The sequence below is a fragment of the Polypterus senegalus genome, chromosome 1 (genome assembly GCF_016835505.1).
Source record: "Polypterus senegalus isolate Bchr_013 chromosome 1, ASM1683550v1, whole genome shotgun sequence".
NCBI classification, from domain to species: domain Eukaryota; kingdom Metazoa; phylum Chordata; class Cladistia; order Polypteriformes; family Polypteridae; genus Polypterus; species Polypterus senegalus.
In genome coordinates, this window is record NC_053154.1 from 2597764 (window position 1) to 2623523 (window position 25760).

General features: G+C 52.0%; 1 protein-coding gene across 4 annotated transcripts in view; it reads left to right on the forward strand.

The window, feature by feature from the left end:
* The window catches only part of LOC120522692 (arginyl-tRNA--protein transferase 1), a 59323-nt gene that overhangs the window by 31206 nt on the left and 2357 nt on the right, over window positions 1-25760 (forward strand). For 2 of the 4 annotated variants that reach the window (XM_039743472.1, XM_039743514.1), the window contains exons 6-11: window positions 534-736; window positions 1100-1228; window positions 8380-8412; window positions 13401-13582; window positions 16453-16552; window positions 24640-24760. In XM_039743472.1, coding sequence (XP_039599406.1) covers window positions 534-736; window positions 1100-1228; window positions 8380-8412; window positions 13401-13582; window positions 16453-16552; window positions 24640-24760 — 768 coding nt within the window. Of the gene's footprint in view, window positions 1-533; window positions 737-1099; window positions 1229-1637; window positions 1767-8379; window positions 8413-13400; window positions 13583-16452; window positions 16553-24639; window positions 24761-25760 lie in introns of all 4 variants that reach the window. The other 2 variants (XM_039743505.1, XM_039743523.1) reach the window with 1 other exon arrangement.

Consider the following 25760-nt stretch of genomic DNA (forward strand, 5'->3'; position numbering starts at 1 on the left):
GAGGACGATGTCAGAGGTGCCATCAGTGGCAGAATTCAGACACTAGAGGGTGATATGATACCAACAGACACTCGTGGGTGATGATGTCAGGGTCATCGGTGATTGACTGGAAACACTAAGAGGAGGATTTAGCTGGAGGTGCCAACAGTAACAGAGTTCAAACACTAGAGGGCAGTGTAGTCAGGGATGCCATCGGTGGCAGAGCTCCAACACTGGTATGGTGACATGGGACTGGACACCATCAGTGACAGAGCACAGACCCTGGAGGACAATGTCAGAGGCGCCATCAGTCACTAGAGGGCAGTGTACTTGGTCACACCATCAGTCGCAGAGCTCAGAGATGAGCGGGCACCAGTCGAGGATGACCTCATATTTCCCTCACAGTTTCTCCGGGACCGATTTTTGAGGTCAGGTTGTTCAGATTGCTGAAGGTGCTGCTGGGTGTTGTCCACAGTTTTACTGGACCCCAGAACCCATTCGGCTTTTTGTAGTTCCCTCATTTCTCAAGCTGTGTCTTGTTTCCCCCCTTCCAGGTTTTGGCGCTGACCCCCACCGGCCGCCCTGTCGAAAGGCAAAGGAGATGCGAAGAGAGAGGCGTCTTCAGAAGCTCCTCCAAAAACAGCAGGCCGGTGGCATCACGCAGGCCCCGCCAGCACCTTCCCCGTCCGTCCCAGCCAAGTCCATCAAGGAGCTCATTGCAGAGTCACTGCCAACCGAGGTGGCCAGCCAGCTGGAGGTGAGCGTCGTTGGCACAGGTCATGTGTTATTATTGTCTTAGCTAGCAGCAAATTGAAGTGTTGTGTCATGAGATGTGTGCACGGCTGGCAGTGCTGCACCCACCTGCCCATTTTTATTTCGTGGCAGACAGCCCCATGCCCCTAAAGTTGGGCAGTTAATGGCTTTCTTGCTTAGTGACGGCTCCTCCCGGACGTGGTCTGATGGCGGTCACTAACCACAGAAGGCCTAAAGGGTGGTGCTAGGTGGTGAGGCTGCACCCAGCAGGCTGCTAACACCTTGTGCCACTGGGCTCTGGGCTGGCACCCAGCCCTGCAGGTTAACAGCACTGACGGTGGGCTCTTTGTCTTGACTTTTCTTGAAGGTGAGGCTAGTGCGGTCGTCTCCGGCGAGCTCCCAGTTCAATGCCACTTTCCAAGATTCTTACCAAGTATATAAACGCTACCAGATGGCCATCCACAAGGACCCACCTGACAAGCCCTCAGAAAGCCAGGTCAGCACAGCGCAAGCGATTGGCGTGAGAACTGAGCTGGCACAGCATGCCGCCTGTCTTTGATCCCGCTCCTTTAAAGCTTCTTGGAAAGGGATGAGGGGCGCCAGTGGTATGGCCACTCCATTCAGTAGCCCTCAAGTTGGTCGGTCCCTTGGCAGAGACTTCTTACACCCCAGAGCCCCCCAGGCAAGTCTGTCGGGGTCCTGCGTGATGTGTAGGGAACTCAAAAGGGGCTCCCGTCTGTCTGTGTGGCGCTGCCTGGCAGGCTGTATAGTAAAGGGGACTGAGACCGCTAGCCTCACCTTCAGAGAAGTGACCTGCTCGCCCGCCTGTTCTGCCCACCGGCCGGCCGGCCAGCTTTGTGATTTGGCTGCTACTAACGTCATGGACTCTTCCTGCTCCTTTGAAGGTGAGGCTAGTCCCCGTCTCCTCTGATGATCCGCAGTTCAGCGCCACCTACAGCCAGTCTGCGGCCCTGTATGCCAGGTACCAGATAGCCATCCACAAGGACTCGCCCGCTGACTGCTCCGACTCGGAGGTACGCCTCTCTCTTCCTCTCCTTCGCCTTTTCTGAGTGTGGTAACTTGTCACCCGCCTACCTTTGCCATGGAGTGTGGGTTGAAGATGGCATTGATGCCTAATGGCAGAGCAGCACATATACACGTATATACATGGCATGTGGCATCTGCTTGGTGCTGGGGTCAAGGACAGCTAGTGCTGTGGTGGCATGGCCATCTGTGTTCTTGGCACCAGTGTAAAGTGTGGTGTGAATGCCCAGAGGGGCTCTGTGAGTGCGGAGGAGCCATGTGTGCCTGCTGGTGCCTGTCTGAGCTCAGTTATCGACTGCGCGAATGTTTGAGGTTTTCAGGTGTTATTGTTCTACACCATTGAATCCCAGCTGATTACATTTGGCTTTTTGACCGCGGCCAACGTGAAAACGGATCTTCACAGAGTTGGAAATCTACAAGACCACGCCGTTAATCACGCAGGTCCTCCGGTCAGTATCCGTCTGTGTGCTCAGCTCTGCCCAGTCAGGTGACCCCCCAGTGACCCACAGGCCACACGTCCTCCTCGTCTCCCACAGATTTCTTGCAGACTGCCTCAGGTAAGAAGCACCCCACCATCACTGAGGTCACCACTCTGCGTCACGGCAGGGATGGCGCTTTGTTGGGTCAGTTTTGCTCTCGTTGGCCCACATAACCTTCTTCCAGCTGACTTTTGAGTCTCCCATGTCTGGGTGTTATTTTATCCATCCTTCCATTATCCAACCCACTATATCCTAACTACAGGGTCAAGGGGTGGGAGAGTTAGGGGGGGGGGTTCATGATCAACACAGGGCACAAGGCAGGAAACAAACCCCAGGCAGGGCACACACACCCACACACCAGGGACAATTTAGGGTCGCCAATACACCTGACCTGCATGTCTTTGGACTGTGGGAGGAAACCGGAGCACCCGGACCAGACACGGGGAGAACCCTTAAGGGTCTCCTAACTGCGAGGCAGCAGCGCTACCCACTGCGCCACTGTGCTGCCCCTTGTTATTTGATTTTCTTTGCTGCCATCCCAATAAAGCTGTGACCGGTGAGCCACTGTGACTTGCGACTCCTCCTCCATAGAAGACGTCCCCACCATCAGGAGAGTGTGTGAGGTTGGCAGGTCCAGCTCTGTTGTCGAGACCAAACAGCTGCCTGTGTGTGTTTGTACAGACAGAGAGAGCGATATTGAGATGTGTCTGTATATACGGTGCATTTAAAAATTACTCGCACCCCTTTTTTGTACATTTTATTACAGATTGAATTTTTATTGTAAAATGTTGCCCTTTTTCTCCCATTAGTCTACACTCCATTAACCCACCACGACAAAGTGAGGGCATCTTTTCAGAAAGATTTTCAAATTTATTAAAGATCAAAAAGTGAAATCTGGATTGTTCTGACCCTTCGTTCAGAAGCCCCTTTGGCAGCAGATCTTCTTGGCAAGTCTCTACAAGCTTGGCATTCCTTGGATTTGGCCAGTTGATCCCATTCTTCCTGGCAGTCCCTCTCAAGTCCCGTTAGATTGGATGGGTGGAGCCTGTAAGCTGCCATCTTCAGGTCTCTCCTTGCATGGTCTGTAGGACACTCCGAGATTTGTCCCAAAGCCACTGCTGCGTTGTCTTGGCTGAATGCTTGAGGTTTTCGTCGTGCTGAGAGGTGTGCCATCGCCACAGTATCAGAGGAGCCGACACCCAGAGCAGGTTTTCTTCCACGTCCTCTCTGTTTGGCTCCATTCATCCTTCCATCTGTCGTGAAAGTCTCCCTGTCCTCATAGCATGATGCCAGCGCCACAGGGATGGCATTAGGCAGGTTGTGGGCAGTGCCTGAACAATGCCAGACATACTGCTTAGATTTCTGCCCAAAGAGTTCAATGTTTTTGTCTCGTCACACCACAGCAACATTCCCCTCATGCTGTCAGAGTCCCCTCAAGTGCTGGTTGGCAAACTCCAAGCAGGCCATCATGAGCACCCGACTGACAAAGTCCTTCTGACAGGTCCTCCGATTCCTCAGTGGACAGCTGGGTTCTTGGTCACCTCGCTGACTCCTCACCTATATGTCCATCTTAATGACAGGATAAGGGTCTCGTGTCTCTGTGTGTCCGCCCGCTTGCTGTGTCTCTGTCTTTCCAACAGATGAAGCATCTCAAACGTGTGCAGAAATGCATGTTATTACCACAAATGTCTGTGATGCGCCATCTGTTGGAGTGACAAGTGCGATGCGTATTATTAATGCATGCTTTACAAAATACATTTCAATGGGTGGTGCACTCATAAACATTAATGCTGAGGTCTTCATGACTTCAACTCATCTTAGATGGTAACACAGCATGATAGATAGATAGATAGATATGAAAGGCACTATATGATAGATAGATATCTCTATATACAGGTAGGTCCATACATATTTGGAGAGAGACAATTACTTTTAAGCCTCTACAATGAAGGGATTGTGTTCATAAAATGCTTTCAGTTGCCTCACCTTTTTATGCAATCGTTTTGTTCACCCACTGAATTAAAGCTGAAAGTCTGCACTTCAACGTCATCTGAGTTGTTTCATTTAAAGTTCATTGTGATGTACAGAACAAAATGAGAAAAAAGTTGTCTCTGTCTAAATATTTATGGACCTAATTGTATCTATCTATCTATATAATATATATACATAAACATATACATACTTTTATATATGTATATGTTTATATATATGTATATACTGTATGTATATATATATATGTGTGTGTGTGTGTGTGTGTGTGTGTGTGTGTGTGTGTGTATATATATATCTACACTCACCTAAAGGATTATTAGGAACTCCTGTTCAATTTCTCATGAATGCAATTATCTAATCAACCAATCACATGGCAGTTGCTTCAATGCATTTAGGGGTGTGGTCCTGGTCAAGACAATCTCCTGAACTCCAAACTGAATGTCAGAATGGCACAGAAAGGTGATTTAAGCAATTTGGAGCGTGGCATGGTTGTTGGTGCCAGACGGGCCGGTCTGAGTATTTCACAATCTGCTCAGTTACTGGGATTTTCACGCACAACCATTTCTAGGGTTTACAAAGAATGGTGTGAAAAGGGAAAAACATCCAGTATGCGGCAGTCCTGTGGGCGAAAATGCCTTGTTGATGCTAGAGGTCAGAGGAGAATGAATGGGCCGACTGATTCAAGCTGATAGAAGAGCAACTTTGACTGAAATAACCACTCGTTACAACCGAGGTATGCAGCAAAGCATTTGTGAAGCCACAACACGCACAACCTTGAGGCCGATGGGCTACAACAGCAGAAGACCCCACCGGGTACCACTCATCTCCACTACAAATAGGAAAAAGAGGCTACAATTTGCACGAGCTCACCAAAATTGGACAGTTGAAGACTGGAAAAATGTTGCCTGGTCTGATGAGTCTCGATTTCTGTTGAGACATTCAAATGGTGGAGTCAGAATTTGGCGTAAACAGAATGAGAACATGGATCCATCATGTCTTGTTACCACTGTGCAGGCTGGTGGTGGTGGTGTAATGGTGTGGGGGAGGTTTTCTTGGCACACTTTAGGCCCCTTAGTGCCAATTGGGCATCGGCTACCTGAGCCTTGTTTCTGACCATGTCCATCCCTTCATGACCACCATGTACCCATCCTCTGATGGCTACTTCCAGCAGGATAATGCACCATGTCACAAAGCTCGAATCATTTCAAATTGGTTTCTTGAACATGACAATGAGTTCACTGTACTAAAATGGCCCCCACAGTCACCAGATCTCAACCCAATAGAGCATCTTTGGGATGTGGTGGAACGGGAGCTTCGTGCCCTGGATGTGCATCCCACAAATCTCCATCAACTGCAAGATGCTATCCTATCAATATGGGCCAACATTTGTAAAGAATGCTTTCAGCACCTTGTTGAGTCAATGCCACGTAGAATTAAGACAGTTCTGAAGGCGAAAGGGGGTCAAACACCGGATTAGTATGGTGGTCCTAATAATCCTTTAGGTGAGTGTAGATATATATATATATATGTGTGTGTGTGTGTATATATATAATATAGTTTATGTATATATACACACATACACTAGGGGGCTTCACTCGCCCACCCCCTCTATATGTGTGTATATATATATATATATCTCTGTCTGTCATATTGAGTTAATAATTAATCAGAAGCCAGACAAACTGTTTGTAATGCCAACAGCTGGCAAATGGCAGAAGGGTGAGAGATAAAGAGCACTCCTGGGTGCTTTAAACACAGAAGAAAGTGGAGGTCCTTAATGCGCCACCTCAGTTGCTGGCATGTCCAAGACTGACTGCCCCTTTCCGGTGGCGGCTGGTTTTAAGGCGGTGGTGCCTGGGAAGGGCGGGGCATAATGATGGCGAGCAGGAAGTGAGGTCATTCATCCTTTGACTTGTCCCTCCGAGTTCTGTCAGCAAGCGCGCCCCCTTTCTTCCTGTGGTGGTATTACCTCTTGTTTGTACATATCTGTGTATGTTATATGTAGAGGTGTGTGTGTATATATTTATATAGTTACACACACACACGCACTCTCTATATTTTGTGTATTTATATGGTGGGACGTAACTTTTTTTATTTTTCTTTTAATTCTTTCCCACCGCTTGTGGAAAAATTTTGCCTTCCTCCCCCATCGTGCCCATATTGGCCCCTTGGGATATCGGCGGCTTTATCGCCCCTCGCTGGCGGTGCTCGGATGCCGCGGTCTCCGTGCCAGGGAGGAGAGTTTGAGTCGTTAAGTTGAAAGCCCACCTGGAACAGTTTGGTGACTCATTTGGAGCTCTAATGCCCGGATAATGGCCTCTAATTTGGCCACTTTTATGGCTCCCCAGGTGATTTACGGCGCACTTGTTACGTTGCCCACTTTTTATTGGTATGTGCATATCGTGAGCTCGTTGGGTCGTGTACTGTGCCTCCGACGGCTTGTCCGGCTGCCATCAGTCATTTTCAGCGCAGACGATTTAGATTTGTGCCATGATAGCTGACGGGTTCTCAAGGCCTCCCTTGGCGCTCGTTTGCTTACACTGGATGCCAGACTCATCCACCCGGGCACAGACCTCCAGTACTTTCAGTAAAACCCCCAGAAAACATAGTTGAACCCCCAAGCCTTGTCTGTCAGGGGGATGATGGGCATGTGGTGTTAGTGACCTGGCAAGCCACTGATGATGCCATGTGAGTGCACAGGTGTCATTGGCTCATCATCGTGGTCATGCCAGTGATGAAGCCGCCATTCACATGGGTGTCTTGGGCAGGGTCCTTGACCACCAACCTCACTGTAGACCCTGGTGTTAAGTCTTGCTTGGGCCTTGTAGCCATTGTGTCCCCTGTGCCATCATCACACCAGCGACCTTGGGGCTGCCCTTCGCCTGAGCTCGTATGTTCATGCTGCTGCCCCACCGAGACCACCACCTCGAAGCCCAGCTGTCCAGGCTGTCTCTGAAGCGGGCACGCCGGCTGGCCGGCCTCACCTCGGTGTCTGCCGATGGCGTCGAGCATCTCGCGGCGTGGACCCCTCTTTGTCCCGAAGCCTGGAAACTTGCGTAAGCTGCCAGTGAGGCCGACTCTTTGCGTGGAGCTGTTTACAGTAGTCAGGAATTTTTTCCAGGTTCCATAAGGGGCTAATAATAGCAGGCCAAGTGTGCTACGCTTCCTGTTTGGAGGGGTGGGGGGTGGTGGGCTTAACGACACGGACCAGCAGCCTCGCCGCCTGCCAAAAGTTCAGAGGGTCAGGGGAAGTGAAGGTTTGTGCAAGATCAGCAAGCGGGCGGGGCCCCCAGCGCCAGGACACTTCAGTGGGAACCACAACGTGAGACCACCGAGGCCCCAGGGGGCGCTGTGTACTCGAGAGAAGAGGATGTGGGTGTGCCCGAGGGTAAGCGTGTGTAAGTGGCGGCTGGACACTCGTCATTGACACGTTTTCACCCTTATTGGAGACCCTGACTGAAAACACACATGCCAGCCGGGCAGTGCAAAACACAGATGACGCCAGCTTTACATTGCCATACCATAAGGGGAAAGGGCACAGAGGAGTGCTCCCACCCATGGTGGTACTGCTACAAAAAACAGAGGGATGGGCAATGGGATCAAGAAGACTCCATGCCAGGGTGACAAGTGAGAAGCTTGTATTTAAGCAAAGGTGGGCACTGGGCTGCAAGTCCAGTAAATACAGGCACAGTGGAAGAGCGGGCACAGCGTGGTGTAGAGAGACAGGAATAACATTAGGAAAGTAACGGACGGTCAGATCACAGGCGGTGCCAGAGCCAGAACGCACCTTCTTGGGGAGTTGGAAACCTTGGCAGTGTGGAGGTGGTGATGCCAGTGCCCGGCTGCTCTGAATGTTGTGTGCCCCTGAAGTGCTTCATCTGCCGTAAGATGTCAGAGGCGTGTATGTGGTCAGCTGCAGGGCAGTTTACTGTAACACAGGCGTGCAAGGCGCTATATACATTCAGGCTCGCTTGTTGGTTTGGCCTGACTGACCTGAGACTTCCTTTATGTGTGGTGCCCTCTTGTGGCTGGGCAGCTCTTCAGCATTTTAGTGTTGATCAGCCCAAAATGCAGCAGCTTCTAACTGATGTCCTTTTTCCTTTTGTCTTCCTGTTTGCTTGTGGGGTGGCAGTTCCGGCGATTTCTCTGTGATTCTCCTTTGGAGGTAAGTTTTTAATAATAGTTATTATACATTGTAATTATATAGCGCCTTTCTCTTGTTCAGAGTGCTTTCACTTGACTTTGTGCTCTAGATGCTGCGCCCCTTTGTGCCCTCCTTGTGTTGTTTTTGCTTTGGCCGGGCACCTCACCCCCCCATACATTCCATCTTGATCAAAAAACCCCCACCCACCCAAACAGCCAATCGGATGGCACTGGGGCTTTGACATAGCATTGTCTGGAGATGCCAGCGTGCCACCCCCATCAGTTGTTACAGTCATGGGGTTTAAGTGGTAGGTATAAGTTACCCACCCCTTAGGGGTAAAAGGGGGGGGGGAGATTTGTCATTTAACTTCTGTCTTAAATGAGTACCCGGCCTGCTGTCTCTGTGCCACCATGTTGTATACCAGCGTCAGGGTGTTGTTGCACCACTGCTTGGACAGTTGCCAACACCTCCACCACATTGGCGCCTATACCAATTGTGATGGCACCACCCTGACGTCAACAACAATGATGGCCCATTCCAAACTGAACCAGAACGAATCCAAATGGGATGAACTCCGGCAATGGATTTCAGGGAAGTGCAGCGTTTGACTCGGCCAAGTGACATCCGTCGTGCGTCGTCGGCCGCCTTTAATGAAATCGTCGAGCAGAACAATTACACAATTGAGCAGATAGCCCCCCCTGCCCACCCGCTGCCCAGCTCTAATGGAGCTGATTAGGGTTTATAGGAAATGTGCTTTTATCACCTCGTCAAAGCTGAGCACGGCCCCTCGCTGGCCTCACGCCATCCTCCTTTCTCCAAGCTCTCCCTTTATTGACATTTCCGAGCCTCGGGTCGCTTTTGCGGCTGCAGGTACACATGTCTTCAATTAGGCTCCATTAAAGCGAAACAGAGCCGCGGTCCCTGCGTGTACGTGCCTCCTTCTACTACTGCTGCTGTTTATGGGCTTGTGTACGGGCCCGTGACATGGGGGCGAGGGTCATCCGTGGCTTACTTGCCCCTTCACGGACTTGTATGAACTGTGCTGGTGCCCCAATCGTGGGCTCTTTATAAACACTGGAGGAGGAGAAAACGCCGGAAAAGCTCACTGCAGCACAGCAGGGCACAGCACAGCTCAGCGCCCCCTGATGGAGGAGAGTGCATTCAGCTCAGTGGCGCCCCCTAGGCGCATTTCACTTCTTTTAATGAAAGTACCAGAATTAACTCTCAGGCACACAAGAGTAAAGTCCGGAGAGGAGACGGGAAAACTCTTAACAAGTTTAGGAGACCACCAGGCCCCCCCTTCACTCTTGAGACACGACTGCTCAACATCGAGGCCACTGCTCTCCTTGTAACGTCCTAGACTCTCCCAGGCTTGATGTGACATGTAAGCCCTCCAGCCTAGCCTGGCACTCTCACTCCTTAGAGGGCACACACTTTGGGTTTCCTAACACTAAACACAATACCAACCCGAGGGGCTCCTCCTGAGTCAGAGAAGCAGCTTCTTCACTCCTCCTCCTCCTCCTCCTCCTCAGACTGAATGAGAGGCGCGTCTGGCTGGCTTGTACTCGACGTCCCCTCTATGAAAATGGGGATGTTGTCTGACGGGTAAGTCGAAATCCAGAGTGCCAGCCGACATGCTGGCAACTCGTGCCCTGTGTATTCACTTGGGAGGAGTTTCCACAAAACTTTGGAAATCGTAGGGTCTGGATCTGGCATAGTGCAGCGCCCCCTACTGGTCAGTCTGATTCAAGGGGCTCTGATTTGATTATAAAGTGTTTCATGATATCATGCAGTATAGTATTGCAATTCCCCCCTAAAGGGGCTGCCTACACTCACATTGTCATATGTGAAGGGCAGTAAGTCAAGTGCCCCCTACTGGATGTACCTGCTTTCACTTGCAGTTGGGTGTGAGGGACAGTAATTCCATTGTAAAATATTAAGTGACATCATGTGGCATAGTATAGCGCCCCCTAGTGACTACATGTCCTCTCCCGTACAGTGAGATGCAGGCGGCTGTTTTGTGATATTGCGCAGCACAGTATGGCTCCCCCTACTGGAGGCACATGCTTGCATTTCCATAAAGCGCCCCCTGCTGGCTGTGGAGATCTTTGATATTATCTCGCATAGTAACCCCCACTACTGGCTGCAAATGCCTTCACTTCCATTAAGGACAGGAGGGGCTATCATTTCATTGTAAAATGTTCTGTGATGTTGTCTGCCATAGAGAAGCACCCAGTGCTCTCTTAGCATCAGATGCAAAATGTTTGTGGTACTAAGTGGCACAGTGTAGCGCCCCCTTCTGGCTGCATGTTGTGTGCTGTGGGATAAGCTGCAAGGGGCTCTGAAGCTGTGATGTACAGCAACATGGTAAAGTGCCCCCTACTGGCTGCACACTCTCTCTTTCATAAAGCGCCCCCTACTGGCAGTCTGTGTGTTTTTTGTATATTATCTAGCATGTGCTTTTACTTACACTAAGATTGGAGGGGCAGTAATTCCGTTATAATACATTTTGTGATGTTATGCCACATGGTTTAGCGCCCCCCTACTGGCTACGTGTGCTCTCTCATACAAATAAATACAAGTCCGTGTCCAATCCCCCACACACACCCCCCATGCCCCAAAAGCTACACATACTGCCCCCCCAAACTGGCTGTGGTGTTTTGTGATCTACCATAGCATGGCACATCCTACTGGCTGGCTAAGCTTTGACTTGCAGTCAGATATGGTGTGGTGTGCGGGGGGTTTGGGGGCTACTAGTCACATTTAAAATGTTGTGTGATATTATGCAGCCTGGTGAAGAGCCCCCTAGTGGCTGCTTGTGCTCTCACTTCCTGTCGTTTATGTAGGGCAGAAATCCCATTGTTAAGTGTTTTGCTGTATTATCTGCCATAGTAAAGCGCCCCCTACTGGCTACATGTGCTGTCTTGTACAATCCGATGCCAGGGACTTGAATTGCATTGTAAAGTGTTTTGTGACATTTTGTTCAATAATAAAGGACCCTGCCCCCCCCGCAGGGGTTGCACATTCCTGCTGTAGTGTTTTGTCGTATTATCTACCATAGTAAGGCGCCCCCTACTGGCTGTGTGAGCTTTCACTTGTGGTCAGGTAGGACGGGCAGTGATTCCGTTTAAAATGTCTTGTAATGTTACGTGGCGTCGTAAAGAGCCCCCCCCAATCCCCCCGCTGGCTGCTCATGCTCTCCTTTACATTGAGTTCCCGATCCTTGGCTGTATGTGTGCTAACTTAGATAAAGAGCCCCCTGCTGGCTGGCTGGCTGGCTGGCTGGCTGGTTTTGTGGTATCTGACGCAGTAAAGCACCCCCTACAGGCCGTACAGTATATGCTTTGTGGGTGTGTAAGGTGCTTTGTGGTTCTATCTAACACAGTAAAGGGTCCACATTGTCACTTCCAGAAAGTGTCCCCTCACTTTCAGTCGGAGAGCGGTGGCCGTAAGCCTTCGTGAGCTGTTTGTTTTCAGTGAAGACCCCTTGCTGGTTCATTTCTTTGAAGGGCGTCTCCTGCTTCAGCGGGGTCCAATGCTGGTGGTCACCTGGGACTTGGCTTGACAATGGTTCAGTTACACTCGATGACACAATTACTGCTGCTGGAGGAAATGGAGGAACCCCAGCTGGCTGGTCCACTGCCGATGCCCATTTCTTATTTCTTGTCAAATTCTTGAGGGGCAGCCGAGTGCCACACTGCTCTGCCATCCTGCGCTCAAGTCTTGGGGGTGGTGGTTATTTCACATTATTGTCCCCATGTCCGGCTGGGCCCAGCTTGGTTAGTGCGAGTGATGGACTGCCGTCCAGTTTGGGATTGACCACCACCCTGTGCCTTGTGCCACAGAGAACAGACCAGCACTCCTGGCGTTGACCGAGTGAGTCTCACAATCTGTGTGTACGTTTATCTAATTTAATAAGAAACTCTGATTTGTGTCGTAAATGTGTGCCCTCCATCTCACTGCTGGGCTCTATGCCCGATAGCCTGGCATGGCACATTGTCATACTGCAGTGGGGAACATTAACTGAATACTGAAGTCAGTGGGTTAGCTGGCACAATGCTAGTACCTGTGGCCCATGTTGGTTTTCTTGCCTGTGCAGTTACCTGAACTGGACTGGCAGCCTGGAGGGTGCCAGGTGTGGTGCCCCCCACTCTCTCACCTTCATACATGACAATGCCCATGTCTCTTTAGAGCGAGATTTCCAAGGGGATTTGGGGGGACGGCTCTGCCATACATAAGAGATGTGCCCAGCTGCACGTTCCTAGCCTAGCATAGGCATGGGGGATGCAGTGGAGGGTGCCACTTCCTTGCCACACAACATTCTCATTTTCTCAGTGCCCCAGTACCATGCCTTCCCCCTTTGTTTGAATTGCTTCTCATTTGCCACGTTATTGTTGATTGGCATGAGTCTTCTTGCTCCCCTGCCCATCCCGCTGTGTTCGTGCCAATGCTACTCTGCTGCATAATTTTGGAGGCGCTGATTCAGGCCCTCTCCCCTTTTGTTTGAACTTGAAGGGTCTTCCATTTGTGGTTCCCCGGTCCCCAATTTGCCAGTATTTTGGTTTGTGTCACCCACTGGCAAAATCGAATCTACTTCCAGGGTGCAGGCAGTTTGCCCAACTCAAGGGCCAAAGGGTCATTTGTGGAGGGCTGGTCTAGTGTGCCATGCGCCCATGGTGATCCACCCAAAAGGTGATGCCGTTAAGTCTCTCTGCCCTGAGGACCAGGTGCCCGATGTTCAGATGGTGCAAATCTATGCTGTTAGAGAGGGGTGTGCCAGGAGATTGAAGACTTTATTGTTCTGCCACACCAGCACAGAGAGTTCTCACTTAGTAGGGAGTTGGCACCGAACACTGTGAGTGTGTAAGGCTGGCAGTGATTCGGTGTCGTGCAGCATGGGATGCCAGGGGCTTGATTTCAGTGTCCAGTTTTGGTTGTACCCGTTGGGGCGCCTGTGTCAGACATGATGCCCGCTGATCATATCTCTCTCTTTGCTTGTGTCTTTACAGGCCGAGTGCCCGCCCGGTGGGCCCGAGTGTGGCTATGGCTCCTTCCACCAGCAGTACTGGCTGGACGGGAAGATCATCGCCGTCGGAGTCATCGACATCCTGCCCAGCTGCGTCTCCTCCGTCTACCTGTACTATGACCCCGACTACTCTGCCTTGTCTCTTGGCACCTACTCTGCCCTCAGGTAACTGATGAGCTACTCTGCCAAGTTGGTGTGCCAGGTCACTTGATAAAGGTGGCTCTGACTTGTTGGTACTGACAGTCACCTGTCTGCCTTCCAAATCCAGGGCTGTATGCCAGTGCAGCCAGCCTAGACGGGGGGCAGGCAGTGGGCACCATTGTCATTTGCGTGTCACATCAGAAGCTTCCTCCACGGTGCAGTGACACAGTGTGACCACCAGGTGCCGCCCACACCCAGCAGACCGAAGTCGTCGGTCACATGCCTGCCGAGTTGAGTTGGGTGGCCCACTGCCAAGCCCGCGCTGCTCCCTCCTGGCACCGAGCCTCCACGCCTCCGAGTGCTGGGCGGATGCACTGGTTTGGCTCCAGTCCCAGTCCGTTCCATTGGCCGAGCGCACCCCATCCGCATGGTGTGGGAAAGCAGTGGCTAGCCATCCATGTCCCAGCATGCTTTGCTGCGATGTGGCAGTGACTGAAGTAAGTTCCAGGCCGGGACAAGGGAGAAGAGCATTAGTGCGTTGTTAGTGCCCTGTGTGTGACACGCTGGCATCAGGGCCACAGAGGCAATGTACCCTCAGCCCTGCCGACCCGGCAGCTTACCTCCTCCTCCTCCTCCTCCTCAACACTTCATTCCTTTCTCTTTCTTTCTTTCTTTCCATTCCTCCCTTCAGGCAAAGGAGGCAGCACCAGACTTGCCTGGCGATAAAAGCGGGTTTAACGCACGCCGAATCTTGCAGCCCGCGTGACATCCGCTAAAGCTCCACGGATTTAACGTGAAAGGCACCTGGAAATGGGAGAGCGGCACAGGCGTGCCGAGCCTCGTCATCCCTGTGGCAGGCAGGCAGGAGGAAGGTTCACTGCTGGGTGAGGGTGACGTGCCCCCTGGTGTGTCTCCTTGTGTGTGCGCCCCTAGTGGTGGGTCTGTAGGGCTAAACTGTGGGCACTGTCCATTCAGTTCCTTCAGACGGGGCCCGCAGTAAAGTCCTCATGGTAATGCCACCTACCAGTGGTCACTATCTGTGGAGCTTCACAGAATGGTGGAAGACGCTATATGAAGTAAGGATTTATGGAGTAGCATGATGAAGTGTCCCTGGCACACTAGCAGTCAGGTAGTGGGCTCATTCAAGAATGGAGGCTGCTGCTACCGCACACTTGAGTCTGATGCCAGGTTCTTCTGGCTTGTTTGGTGCGTTGCCTTCTGGGTAATCCTCTTTGCCAGCAGTCGGGTACAGCGACTCACCCGAGTTTGTCTCCTGGTTGGGTACTCTGCCAGCCTAAGGGTGACGTCTGCTTCGTGCTTCCAGGTTCTCCTCTCTGTCTCTATTCAGGGGCCATGGGGTACTCGGCTCAGCTAAGTCCTCCGTGTTTGCCAGGCTTTGGGATGTTGGTCACCTTGTGGAGGGATGGACAGGTCAGGGTGGTGCCTACTATGAGAGCCCCAGTGATGTCAACTACCAGTGGTCACTATCTCCACAAAATGGCATTGACTGGCAAAGGCTCCGTGTACAATGAACATTAAAATGGGGCTTTGGTTTTTATGGTTAAGCTGACATGGCACACTGACAGCTGGCTAGTCGGCTCCCTTGCCTTCTCCTCTCCGTCTGTGCCCGCTGGGTAAGCTGCTCAGCTGTCCTCTTGGTGCCATCCATGTTTTCACACACTAAAGATGATAACTGAATGTTCACAAAGTGCCATTCAGAGTGACGAAAGGTGCGTTTACAGCAGAAGTAGTCGCCTGGCACTCTGACAGTCAGGGAGTTGACTGCTCGTGGGTTGTGAATGGCAGGTTCCTGGCACAGAGCCCTCTGGGTTATCCTCCTGTATGTCAACCTCTAGCCGCCGTGGGGGGGGGTTTCACAGGTTTGCTCTTCACCAGCTGGGGTGGCAGTGGCTGGGCAGCATCAGGTGCCAGGGTTTGACCGAATGGCTGGTGTTCACGTAGGTGAAAGGCGCTATATATAACAAGGATTGTGCCACACTAGCAGTCAAGTTGTTGGCTCACCAGGGGTCCTTTGGCCTTTTCTGTACTGTGCCTGCTGGGTAATCATGAATGAAGTCTGCTCCACTCTTCTCTCTCCAGTGGCAGGTGATTCTTGCCATTTCTGGTAGGTGCCCGCTGGGTAGTCATTTTGGCAGCTCTTTCACCATCCCCACTTCTGCCCTCACTTACTTGTGCCCACCTTGTAGAAGTGTGACGTGACTGGACAGCATCCTTGTGGTGACCGCTAGGAGAGCTCTGAGAGTCTGGCTCACACTGATTGGCTGAAAATGACTTCTGCTCTGCCCTCTCATCCAGTGGCAGCTTCTGCTCTCCTTTTCCACTCGGTGCCCACTGGGTACTGCCCTCTTGATGGTGCCTTGGGTGTGTGTCATTGTACCAGACTGCTGTGTGCAGGACAGCGGCCCTCGCACACCACTGCACACGTGTAGCATAAGGACATTGTGTGCCCATGCCAGTGTTCAGCCGTCTTGATTAATGCAGGCTCTCTACACGGGCACGCTGGTCCACTTTAAAGCAGAGTGTGACAGAAGCCTGAGCTGCAGGAGGGTGGCATTGGCTGGTCTGCCATCCCTTACTGAGATTGTCACTGAATTAGGTCTGATCAGCAGGATGTAGCAGGCACTGAGGTCGCGAGGTGGGCAGCTCATGGATCTAGTGGAGCTTCAGGGCTGGCACCTGTGGGCGGGATGCGTCTCTCAGGTGAATTTGGGTCAAGAATCAGGTTAGGTTTGCACATCTCTGGGCTTCTTTCATGCCATGGAAAACCTTAGAAGTGGTAAATGACGGCATGCGGCTGGGGCGGTGCCAAGGGTGGATGGGTTATGTGTGGCACTCTCTTCACATCTCGCCTTTTGTTTCCTGCTCTGTTTCAGGGAGATCGCCTTCACCCAGCAGCTCCAGGAGTCCTCCGCTCAGCTCTGCTTCTACTACCTGGGCTTCTACATCCACTCGTGTCCCAAAATGAGGTACAAGGTAAGGGCCTGATGCCCGTCAGGGGTCCGGTGAGCGGTTTGTACGCGGGACCCCCAGGGAGCTGCTGGTTCTTGTCTAGAGGTTTCTGTGAGTTGACGTGATTTCTGTGGCGCCATCCTTCAGACTTTCATGTGTCACTGCCTTTGGGTTGGGTGTGCCAGCGTCCTCTTTCCAAAATATCACGGAGTACGGGGATCCTGTTTTTAGATCCCGCTACTAGATGGGAGGAGGTCCCGTGGTCCAGACATTTTGGGGTCTCAGTGGAATTTCTGATTGTGTGCAGCTGGATGTCTTTCACACGTTGTACTCGCTATTCCTAGGTGCCTGTTAGTATATAGCGCCTTTCATGTCAGTCTGTTACCCAGTGGCGGTCATCTTTGTCCTGCGTGTGGCTTCTTATGTGTCCCACTTTGTTGTATATAGCGCCTTCCCCTTCCTTCCTTCCTGTCTGTCTGTGTTAGTTGTTGCTCCAGCGAGTGCTGACTTGCTGCCCGATGGCCACGCCATTCAGCTCACAATTTCATGGGATGATACGAGTGCTGCTGCCTGTCGGTGACACGGTGCCAGCTGTGCGGCGCCCGTCCTGTCTGTCTGTTTCTTTTTTGTTGTACGGTCGTATGAGAAAAGGAAGGGCACCCCATGCATTGTGTTTTATTTAAATCATCGAGTGGACGAGTGTGGATGTTTGCTATGTGACCTCGCTGTGGAGACCCCACACGTCTCAGTGTGACCACATAAAAACGAAACCTTTCAGTGAGCATTTGCTGGCGCGCATTCATATAGCGCCTTTCACAAGTAGCTCACGTCTTTGTTGGACTCCAAACGGGCCACTTCAGTTAGAACTTACTTACCAGCCCTCTTCTATATACAGTAGTGCCCTTCACATGGGCCTATGTGTCTGTATGCCCACCAAAGCGCGCCAGTCCTGTCCACTTACCGTATCTACACACGGATAGGTCGGGCCTTGATTTTACCGTATGTCGGTCGTATAAGTCAAATGAGGAAACTCTCGCTATTGGTCCAAGAGATGGCGATATGCTAATGGCCGCCCACCTGAGAGGGTCACCACGGTGTATTGTGCCTACGTGGCCACACGGTGATACCCGCACTGTTCTGAAGTGGCGTTTGCACTGATTTGTGTTTTTTACTGTACCTCACACCCTCATACACCTTTATCATGAGAGCATCCCTTATCTACGATCAGAAGAGAATATGAAGCTGGACTTAAATTCAAAGAAACTGGGAACAAAATTCGATGAGTCTGAGAAACTGACGCGAGATTGGAGGAGGCAAAAAAAAAAATAATGTAAGTGTAACTTTGAGGGGTCCGATGATCTGATCGATGTTTAGGGTTTCAAGCCCCGACTTGTACGTGAGTGTATACGTCAGTTGAGTTTTGAGGCCCCTAAAGTCCCCCTGGTCACTCGCTCCACTTGGTGTGTGTCTGTGGTCCTCTTCCTTCACCCTTCACAAGTTTCCAGCTGTGTCCCCGTGTTCTTGATGACCTCATTTTAAAGTCACCGTCTCGACCCACTGGACTGATGCCCTTCATCATTTTAAACTCTTCAGTCAGGTCTCCTCTTCATCATCACTGTAAAGGCTCAGCTCTTTTAATCTTTCCTCATCACTCATCCCCTGTAGCCCTCAAACATCCCAGTCGCTCTTCTCTGGACCTTATCTTGTGCTGCTATGTCTTTATGGAGACCCCAACTGCCCCCCTCCCCCCCCGCACTCCAGATGAGGCCTCACCAGTGTGTTATAAAGCCTGAGCAGACCCTCCTGTGACTTGTACTGTACACGTCAAGGCGCTATATAACCTGACAGTCTGTTAGCCTTCTTGATGGCTTCTCAACACTGTCTGATAGTTGATAGCTTAGAGTCCACTGTGACTCCTCAATCCTTCTCATAAGGTGGGCTCTCGTTTTTCAGACCCCCCCATTATGTGTTCAAACCTCACATTTGTCCTTCCTACCTGTAATTCTTTATATCGTCCACAAATCTGCCCAAACCTGTCTGCTGTCGTCCAAGTCCCTCTGTGATGATACAGCTAATTCACGATGACCTCCCTGTCCACCTATCTTGGTATCATCTGCCAACTTCACCAGCTTGTTCCTTACATTCCTCTCTAAATCATTTATTTATTTATATTCAAAATAGCTGTGGCCCCAGCACTGCCCCCTGCTGGTCACCACTCTTAACGTCACCCCATCACCCTCTGCTTCATGTGTCTTATTTAGCGCCTTTCCTTTCTATCTCTCCATTGGACAGTTACAAGCTGCCTATTGTAGGGCACCTTTCATTGTCATCTGTGTCACCTTCTGCCTTTAGGGTGAGGGGTGCAGACACTCTGGAGGAGCTCCAAGTAGAGCTGCTGATTTTCTGCGTCCAGTGGAGCCACTTGAGGTGGCTCGGGCATCTGGTGAGGATGCCACTCTGTGAGGTTGACATTGGGGCAGAGCCTGGGCACGGCACAGAGAATATACATCTCTCAATTGGCTCAACAGAGTAGCAGAGGAGTTGGAGGGGTGAAGGGACGTCTGAGCATCTTTGTGCAGACTGCTGCCCCCCTGACCCGCACCCAGATAAGTGACAGAAGATGTAAGGCTGGATGTTGATCACACTGCTAGTGCCCAGCACTTGTCTTTTTCTATTTCTTTATGTCGTGCCCTTCATTTCTGTCTGCTTGGCTGTCAGTCTGTTATATAGTGCCCTTCATCTCCATCTCTCCCACCCTGTCCATCCATTTGTTTAGCATGGCATCAGAAAGTGGCACTGTGCTTCCTTTTAGTTTGATTTAATGCCACACCCCTGTAGTCCCTTCAGAGTTGCAGGAGTTGGCAGTGCAGACTGGAGGGCACCAGGTCTCCAGGGTGGGGTTGTGAATGAGCCAAAGAGGCCAGTCGTATGCTCAGTGGGCTCCAGGAAGTGGCAGAGCAGTCGTAGAGTCTGGTGACCATCCTACCAACATGAACACACTGGCACAGTCCAGGGCAGGCACCATATAAAGGGTTGATACTTTAATGAGAGAGGCGCCATATACTGGGGGGAGAGACGAGAGGAAGAGTAGCAGACAGGTAGCTTTAGTCAGGCTGTCACACGTCTGCAGTCCGGTGACATGTCTCTCCAACCAGCGTGTCACCATGAGACGCAGCTAGGGATGGCACTGTATAACATCAAGTTGTGCAGATTGGAAGGAAAGTCACCGTATACTTTATCGACACGCAGGAAAGGCACTATAAATAGTAGATAGTAGGAGCCCAACTGTCACGTGTTCACGATCCAGTGACAATCTGACCAACGTGTCACACGTCACCACCCTCCAGTGCCATGAGACACAGATAGATATGAGAGAAGCAGCATTGGCACTATAGAAAGGCGCTATATAATGTAAGGTACAGACAGAAGCAGTCGTGTTGTCCCGCTGAAATTCATTCTTGCCTTTCCAGCCCACGTGCCAAGTGTTGCCACTCTGTAGTGCCACGACAGACCCGACTGGGTTCAAATCCAGCACTTCACTGCAGTTCACAGAAGACCCTGACTGGCATACCTGATGGCCTCCTTTACCATTTTGTATTTCCTGTGGAGCCGCCAGGTGCCAGTCCTCGGGTTCTGTGGGATGTGGCACCCAAACACACACACAGCACGGCCACCCCGACCCTACAGGTGAGGCTGAGCACACATACACTGTCACCGTCACCGTGATCATCTGCTCCTGCGTTTTTGGGACTGCAGCCATCAATGGCATCACAGCAGCTCAGCCAAGTGGCTGCATGTGGCAGGAAATCTCGAGTGATTTTGTTTAATTCACTAATGAGTGATAGGCGCGCCGAGTTACACACCAGAAGCCTGTGCCACACAGTGCCACGGACAGGCATGAGTGGCAGACTCCTCGAGGACGAGAACAGAGCGTTGGATGGCGGTGCTGTAAACCTCTCAGACGGAAAATATGAACTCCTGAAGTCATCTGAGAGGAAAAACCAACAACAACAATCAGGTGGACGTCCACTTCAGCTGGCAACGAGTGGGTGGCGAGTTTGACGTCTCAAGGGGCTTCATAAGAAAACGTCAAACAGGTGGAGACCATTCAGTCCATCAGACCTGTTTGTTCAGCTCCTGTCCGAGTGGGATGGCAGCCCACTTGTAGGGTATGTGCACTGGCACAGCTTGGGCATCAACACGAGCTCAAGTGGATCTGAATGGCATCGGCCCGTACTGAAGTGCCCCCCATTACAGGTGTTGAGGGGTCTTATTGTCACCCGTGCAGCGGTTTGTGACGTCTCAACACTGCCAGGCCCTTCACCACTTGACCTCCTCGCCCCTCTTTCTTGTTATCTTTGGGGCATTTTAGGAATTTTTTTTTTTGTGCATTTTTTGGGGAGGTTGTGTTTTTTCGGACATTTTTCCAGCTAAGTGGGGCTGTTTGTTTGTTTGTTTATTTATTTATTTATTTATTTATTTATTCGCTCAGGGAATTCAGTTTTGCGATTTGTTTCACCTTCTTCCTTTCCTGAGGTGCTTCTGATCTTCAGCAACATCCTGCAGTGCCATTTTGTGTTGTTTATGGGCGCCGCCATTTTGTAACATTTGCATCAGCCGTTGCCTAGGTAATCTCTCCCAGAATTCCCCGCCATGACCGTAAGCAGGTCGCCACTTGTGTTTTTACGTTATCCGAGTTTTGGTGTTTCGTGGCTCTTTTTGGTTTTTGTTTCAATGTTTCACTTTGTCTTATGCTGTGTCTGGTCGCCTGCTGTGTCGCCCTCTAGTGTCTGAGCTATGTCACCCTTCTCACTCGTGTGTCTTAATCTGCATGCACCTCATTAAGACCCCACGACGAGTACACGGAGCTACTTGACCTTAAACCTTAAGGGACCACCCCACCGTGAAACAACGGCATCCCCGACTACACCCCCCTCTAGTGCTGGAATCCTGACTGATGGCAACCCTGGCGGTGTCACCATTTAGTGTGTGAACTCCTACTGGTGGTGCCTGTGACTACATCGCCCTCTAGTGTCTGAACTCTGTCACCGTCACCCCGACTGCATCGCCCGCCGTCCAGTGCCAGTAGTCTAAGTGAGGATATCCCTTACTGTTTTGCCATTTTGTGCCAGGACTCGTACTGATGGTTTCAGTGACTATAGCGCCCTCTAGTGTGTTACAGGTTTATGGGGTCATTATCACCATGTGGTGTGGTCAGGTTGGGAAGCAGGCACTGGTACGGCACATTGACGCACCCACCATACGAAAAAAACAGCTGAGGACCCCAGTTGCCCCCCCCCCAGCAGTCCAGTGCCACCTTCTATTTGCCACAGCCAGGTGTTACGTGGGTGTCACCTTGGCCTGGTCCAGCCACTCGGGTCCTCAACAAGGAGGATCACCCTCAGGGAATCGCACCACATGGCCGTAGTTCCCTTAACTGATGCCCCCTCACAGTGCAGGTCATGTGACTCATTCAACACAAAGTCACACCAGCAGGACCCACGGACCCTCCGAAGAGACACACATGAAGGAGTCCAGTCTTCATCTCAGGTCACTGGACAGCATCCAGACGTGTACAGAGTCCAGTGTAGTCCTTGTCTATTTGTGCCAATCGAAATGCCACACGTCACCCCTCCTTGGCATCCCGATTAGGGAGCTCAGCTTCTCACAGTCTTCACCTGACGAAGTCTCCAGTCCACGTGATGCCGATGCCCGTTTGATTCTTCCAAGTCCAAGTATGCCTCCATTCCCAGGTCTCCTCATAGCAGGTCCAAAGAGCCCACCCTGGCAGCGTCAGGTGTCAGGCAGGAGCAGACCCCCCCACCCACAGACCAGCATCTTCTGAGTCTGTGGACCCTTGGAGGCCATTTTGGGCTGACAGCAGTGCCAGGTGTGCCCTCTGCCCTGGCAGAAGCCACAGAGTGGTGTTCCCTCTCTCTCTGTCGCTGTTTTAAGGCTGGTATTGGGTGGGCAGTGGCTGCTGTGGTTGGAGTGGGGCCACTTAGTGGTCCCAGGCCCCCGTGCCGATTCCTGTCTGGGGCCCCGTTCGACTCGGACGGCTGCGTGTTCCTTGGCATCTGCGCCGGGGCTGCTTCGTCCATCTGTGAAAACAACGCGCCCCTGCTTTCAAGTAGGAAGGCCTTCATTTGGCGGGCCGGGATGGCGCATGTGGTGCTGTGGTCAGACTGAAGAATGAAAGCCATTCATTGTGCTTTATTATTCTTGCACTCTTTATATATATATATATAAATATAAATATATATAGAGAGAGAGAGAAAGAGAGCACCGAGGGCGCACAGCTGGCATCTCATCGTATGCCACACTGCCGACTGTCCAAACCTGGTAAATGGCCCTGGCAGCACCCGGGGAAGGGAGGCCTGGTGGGTGGATGGATGTGTTTTTTTCCCCTGGCAGGGGGCGCTGTGGTGTGGGGGCTGCGTGGCGAGGAGGCTGTGAAGCTGAAATGTGCACATTCCAGGGCGCTTTGGCGGCGGGCGCTCGGATTTCACCTTTCCCTCTAAGTGCTTCAAGATTTGCTTGTGGTCGGGTGGCGCTCACCTGGGTCGAGGCGCATGCTCGGGCAGAGCTGCGAGGAGGCCAAAGTAAACGAAAGCTCTTTCTCTTTCCTGAGCGCGAGCCTCGAGGGCAGCAGAAGCGAGAGGAATGAGGCACCGAAGGGGAACGCCGCGCCGCCGATTAACCCTGTGCGTGCCGCCTCCGACTCCTGCGCTGCCAGTTTCCGTTTGCCGCCTTTCTTTGGCAACTGTTTACCTTTGAATTCCTCAAAAGCCTGAAGCTGAAAAGTGAAAATGAGGGGTGGGCTGCTGGAATGTCTGTCTGTATTTTTTTTTTGTTTTGCGGCACCACCCGCCTGGCGCCCTCTTTGCCACTGGACTCCGGGACGCTGACTCCTAGGAGGCCACAGGAGAGCCGGCCCGAGCCCTGCGGAGTGTCATTCTTTTAAAAAGCTAATTGCCGGCAGTCAGCACAGGCCGTTGCCTCCTCAGAGCGAGAGCGTCGCCATCTCCTTGCCCGTGTTTACGTGACTCCGGATCTGAACCAGAGAGGTTGGCGGCACTTCGTTTAGCAGTCGTCCTGGGTGTGATAGAAGGTGGGGATCCCTGAATGTGCCACTTGTTAGCCAGGCTGAGAGTAGGAGATGCCCATCAGGGCCCCTGCCAGTCTACTCAAACACTCAACACTCCATATAATGGCTTTACATTATTGGCATTCTTCATGGCCAATAGACCCTCAAGCTTGGACCAGGGGGTCCCTTCCGGGTGAGTCCATTTCAGTTGACTTTGGATGAAGGTCTCCGAGACCACCTGAGGTCCCTCAGAGGCCCTCCCAGAGTCCCATCAGTTGGCACGGCTGTCATGCGGTGCCCCCTAGAGTCCACAGGGTGGTGTTCCAAAATGGAGGGGCCATTCGTGTTTCTGTCGTGTAGCCCACCCGTCAGCCGCTGATGGACTGGGTGGGACTGAGTTAAGGGGGTGACCGTGTGGCTCTCCGGGTTTTCCAAAGCCAGCACTTTGTCGGGGGGACGCGTTGAGGCGTGTCTGTTTACCAAGCAGGGCTGGGCGTCCCGGAATCTGCCGTAAGCCCCTCGTCTCTCACCAGCCTGTTGTTGTGCAAATCTGCAGCTTAACTGTGAAAAAAATGTCGAGTCTGGGATCTGGCGGGGGGCGGCTGGTGGGCACAAGGCAATGGAGTGCAGCTGGAGAAGGGTCTGGCTACGCCCGTCACCACTTCGGGGGTCCGCAGCCTGGCCCAGACATCAGCTGTGAAGTGGAATTGCTGGTGACAGGGGTCCTTGGTCATGTGAGTGGGCATCTGTGGGCTATGAAATGCCAGCCACAGTTTACTGGGTCTGCGCCATGTCCAGCTCCTGTTCCTCCAGTCCTCGTTGTAGTGCCTGGCGAGACTGACCACACATGCCCCACTCCCCCTTGGCCCTGGTGAGTTGGTCCTCGGTCATGTGACCACTGCCTACACATCCGTCAGCTTTCTCTGATCTTTGGCCCCTGGAATGGCAGTGAGTTGCCTGTTTTGGGTGGCATTTATTTGGCTGGCAGTGCCCCTTGGCTGATTTTTTTTTTCTGTTCCTGCAGGGTCAGTATCGCCCCGCCGAGCTGCTGTGTCCGGAGACCTACGCCTGGGTGCCAATCGAGCGATGCCTGCCGAAGCTCCAGCAGAGCCCCTACAGCCGTTTCCATGAGCTTCCCAACGCCGGTGAGTCCTCCTTGTGTGTGTTGGCGTCCAGGGGGTTCTGGTCCGGAGGGCGCTTCAGCACGCCTCAGTGGGCAGCTGCGTCATCAGCCGCCACCGAGACGGTCGCGTGTTGTTTGCCTTTCTGCCCGACTTGACGAGGGCAGGATCAGGAAGCACACATTAGCCATCGAAGCTCAGATAAATATCCGCTGATGTTTGCATGGAAGCGGGGCGGGCAGCGCCGTGTTTAACTGGCTGTTTACCCGGCATGCTGCTGCTTTACACAGATGGTTCAAGTGAGGCCGGGGTTTGGCATTACCCTCTTGTGGGCATGAGCCGCTCCCGACACTCCGCCTGCTTCTCTGGATTTGGCCAAAACATCTTCAATGATGGCATCTCACCTGTGGCTGACGTCTCCTGAGGGCCGTGGGCATCCAAGTGCCTGGCAGAAAGTCCAGTAATGATCTGCTTAGCCGAGCTGCTACAGAGGTGGCACGTAGAAATGGAAAATGAGGATGAGTAGAGGAAGAGGCAGCATGCCAGCCATAATGGTGACCTGTTGGTTCTCATTCTGGTGGCACACACGTGTCCCATGGCACCTGTTGGGTCACTCTCTGCCTGTCCACCCCATCTGCCACTGCAAGGGCTGCAGGCATCAAAGAAGCGATATGGTGTCTTGAAGGGGTCTCGAACACTGTGGTGGTCTGGTGTCTGTGTCACTAAGACAGCAACACAGGTGGCACCCACCATATAGTGCTTCTCATTGTGGCCACAGGGGGCGCCAGATTAAGCAGTAGAGGAGATTTGATTGAGTGGCTGCTGGCCTCCATTAAGGGTCCACACTGATGCGTGTCATGTGACGTCACCTAACGAAGCCACCAGGATAGCCTTCTCGGCTTGTGATCCGCGGCATCTGCAGTGTCCCCCCCCAGGACTGGCACAGCGCCTCGGTGGTGTTTGGTTTTTTTTTTCCGAGACACCACGAGCCACGTGTACCGTTGTGCTGAAATGTGGAATGTGC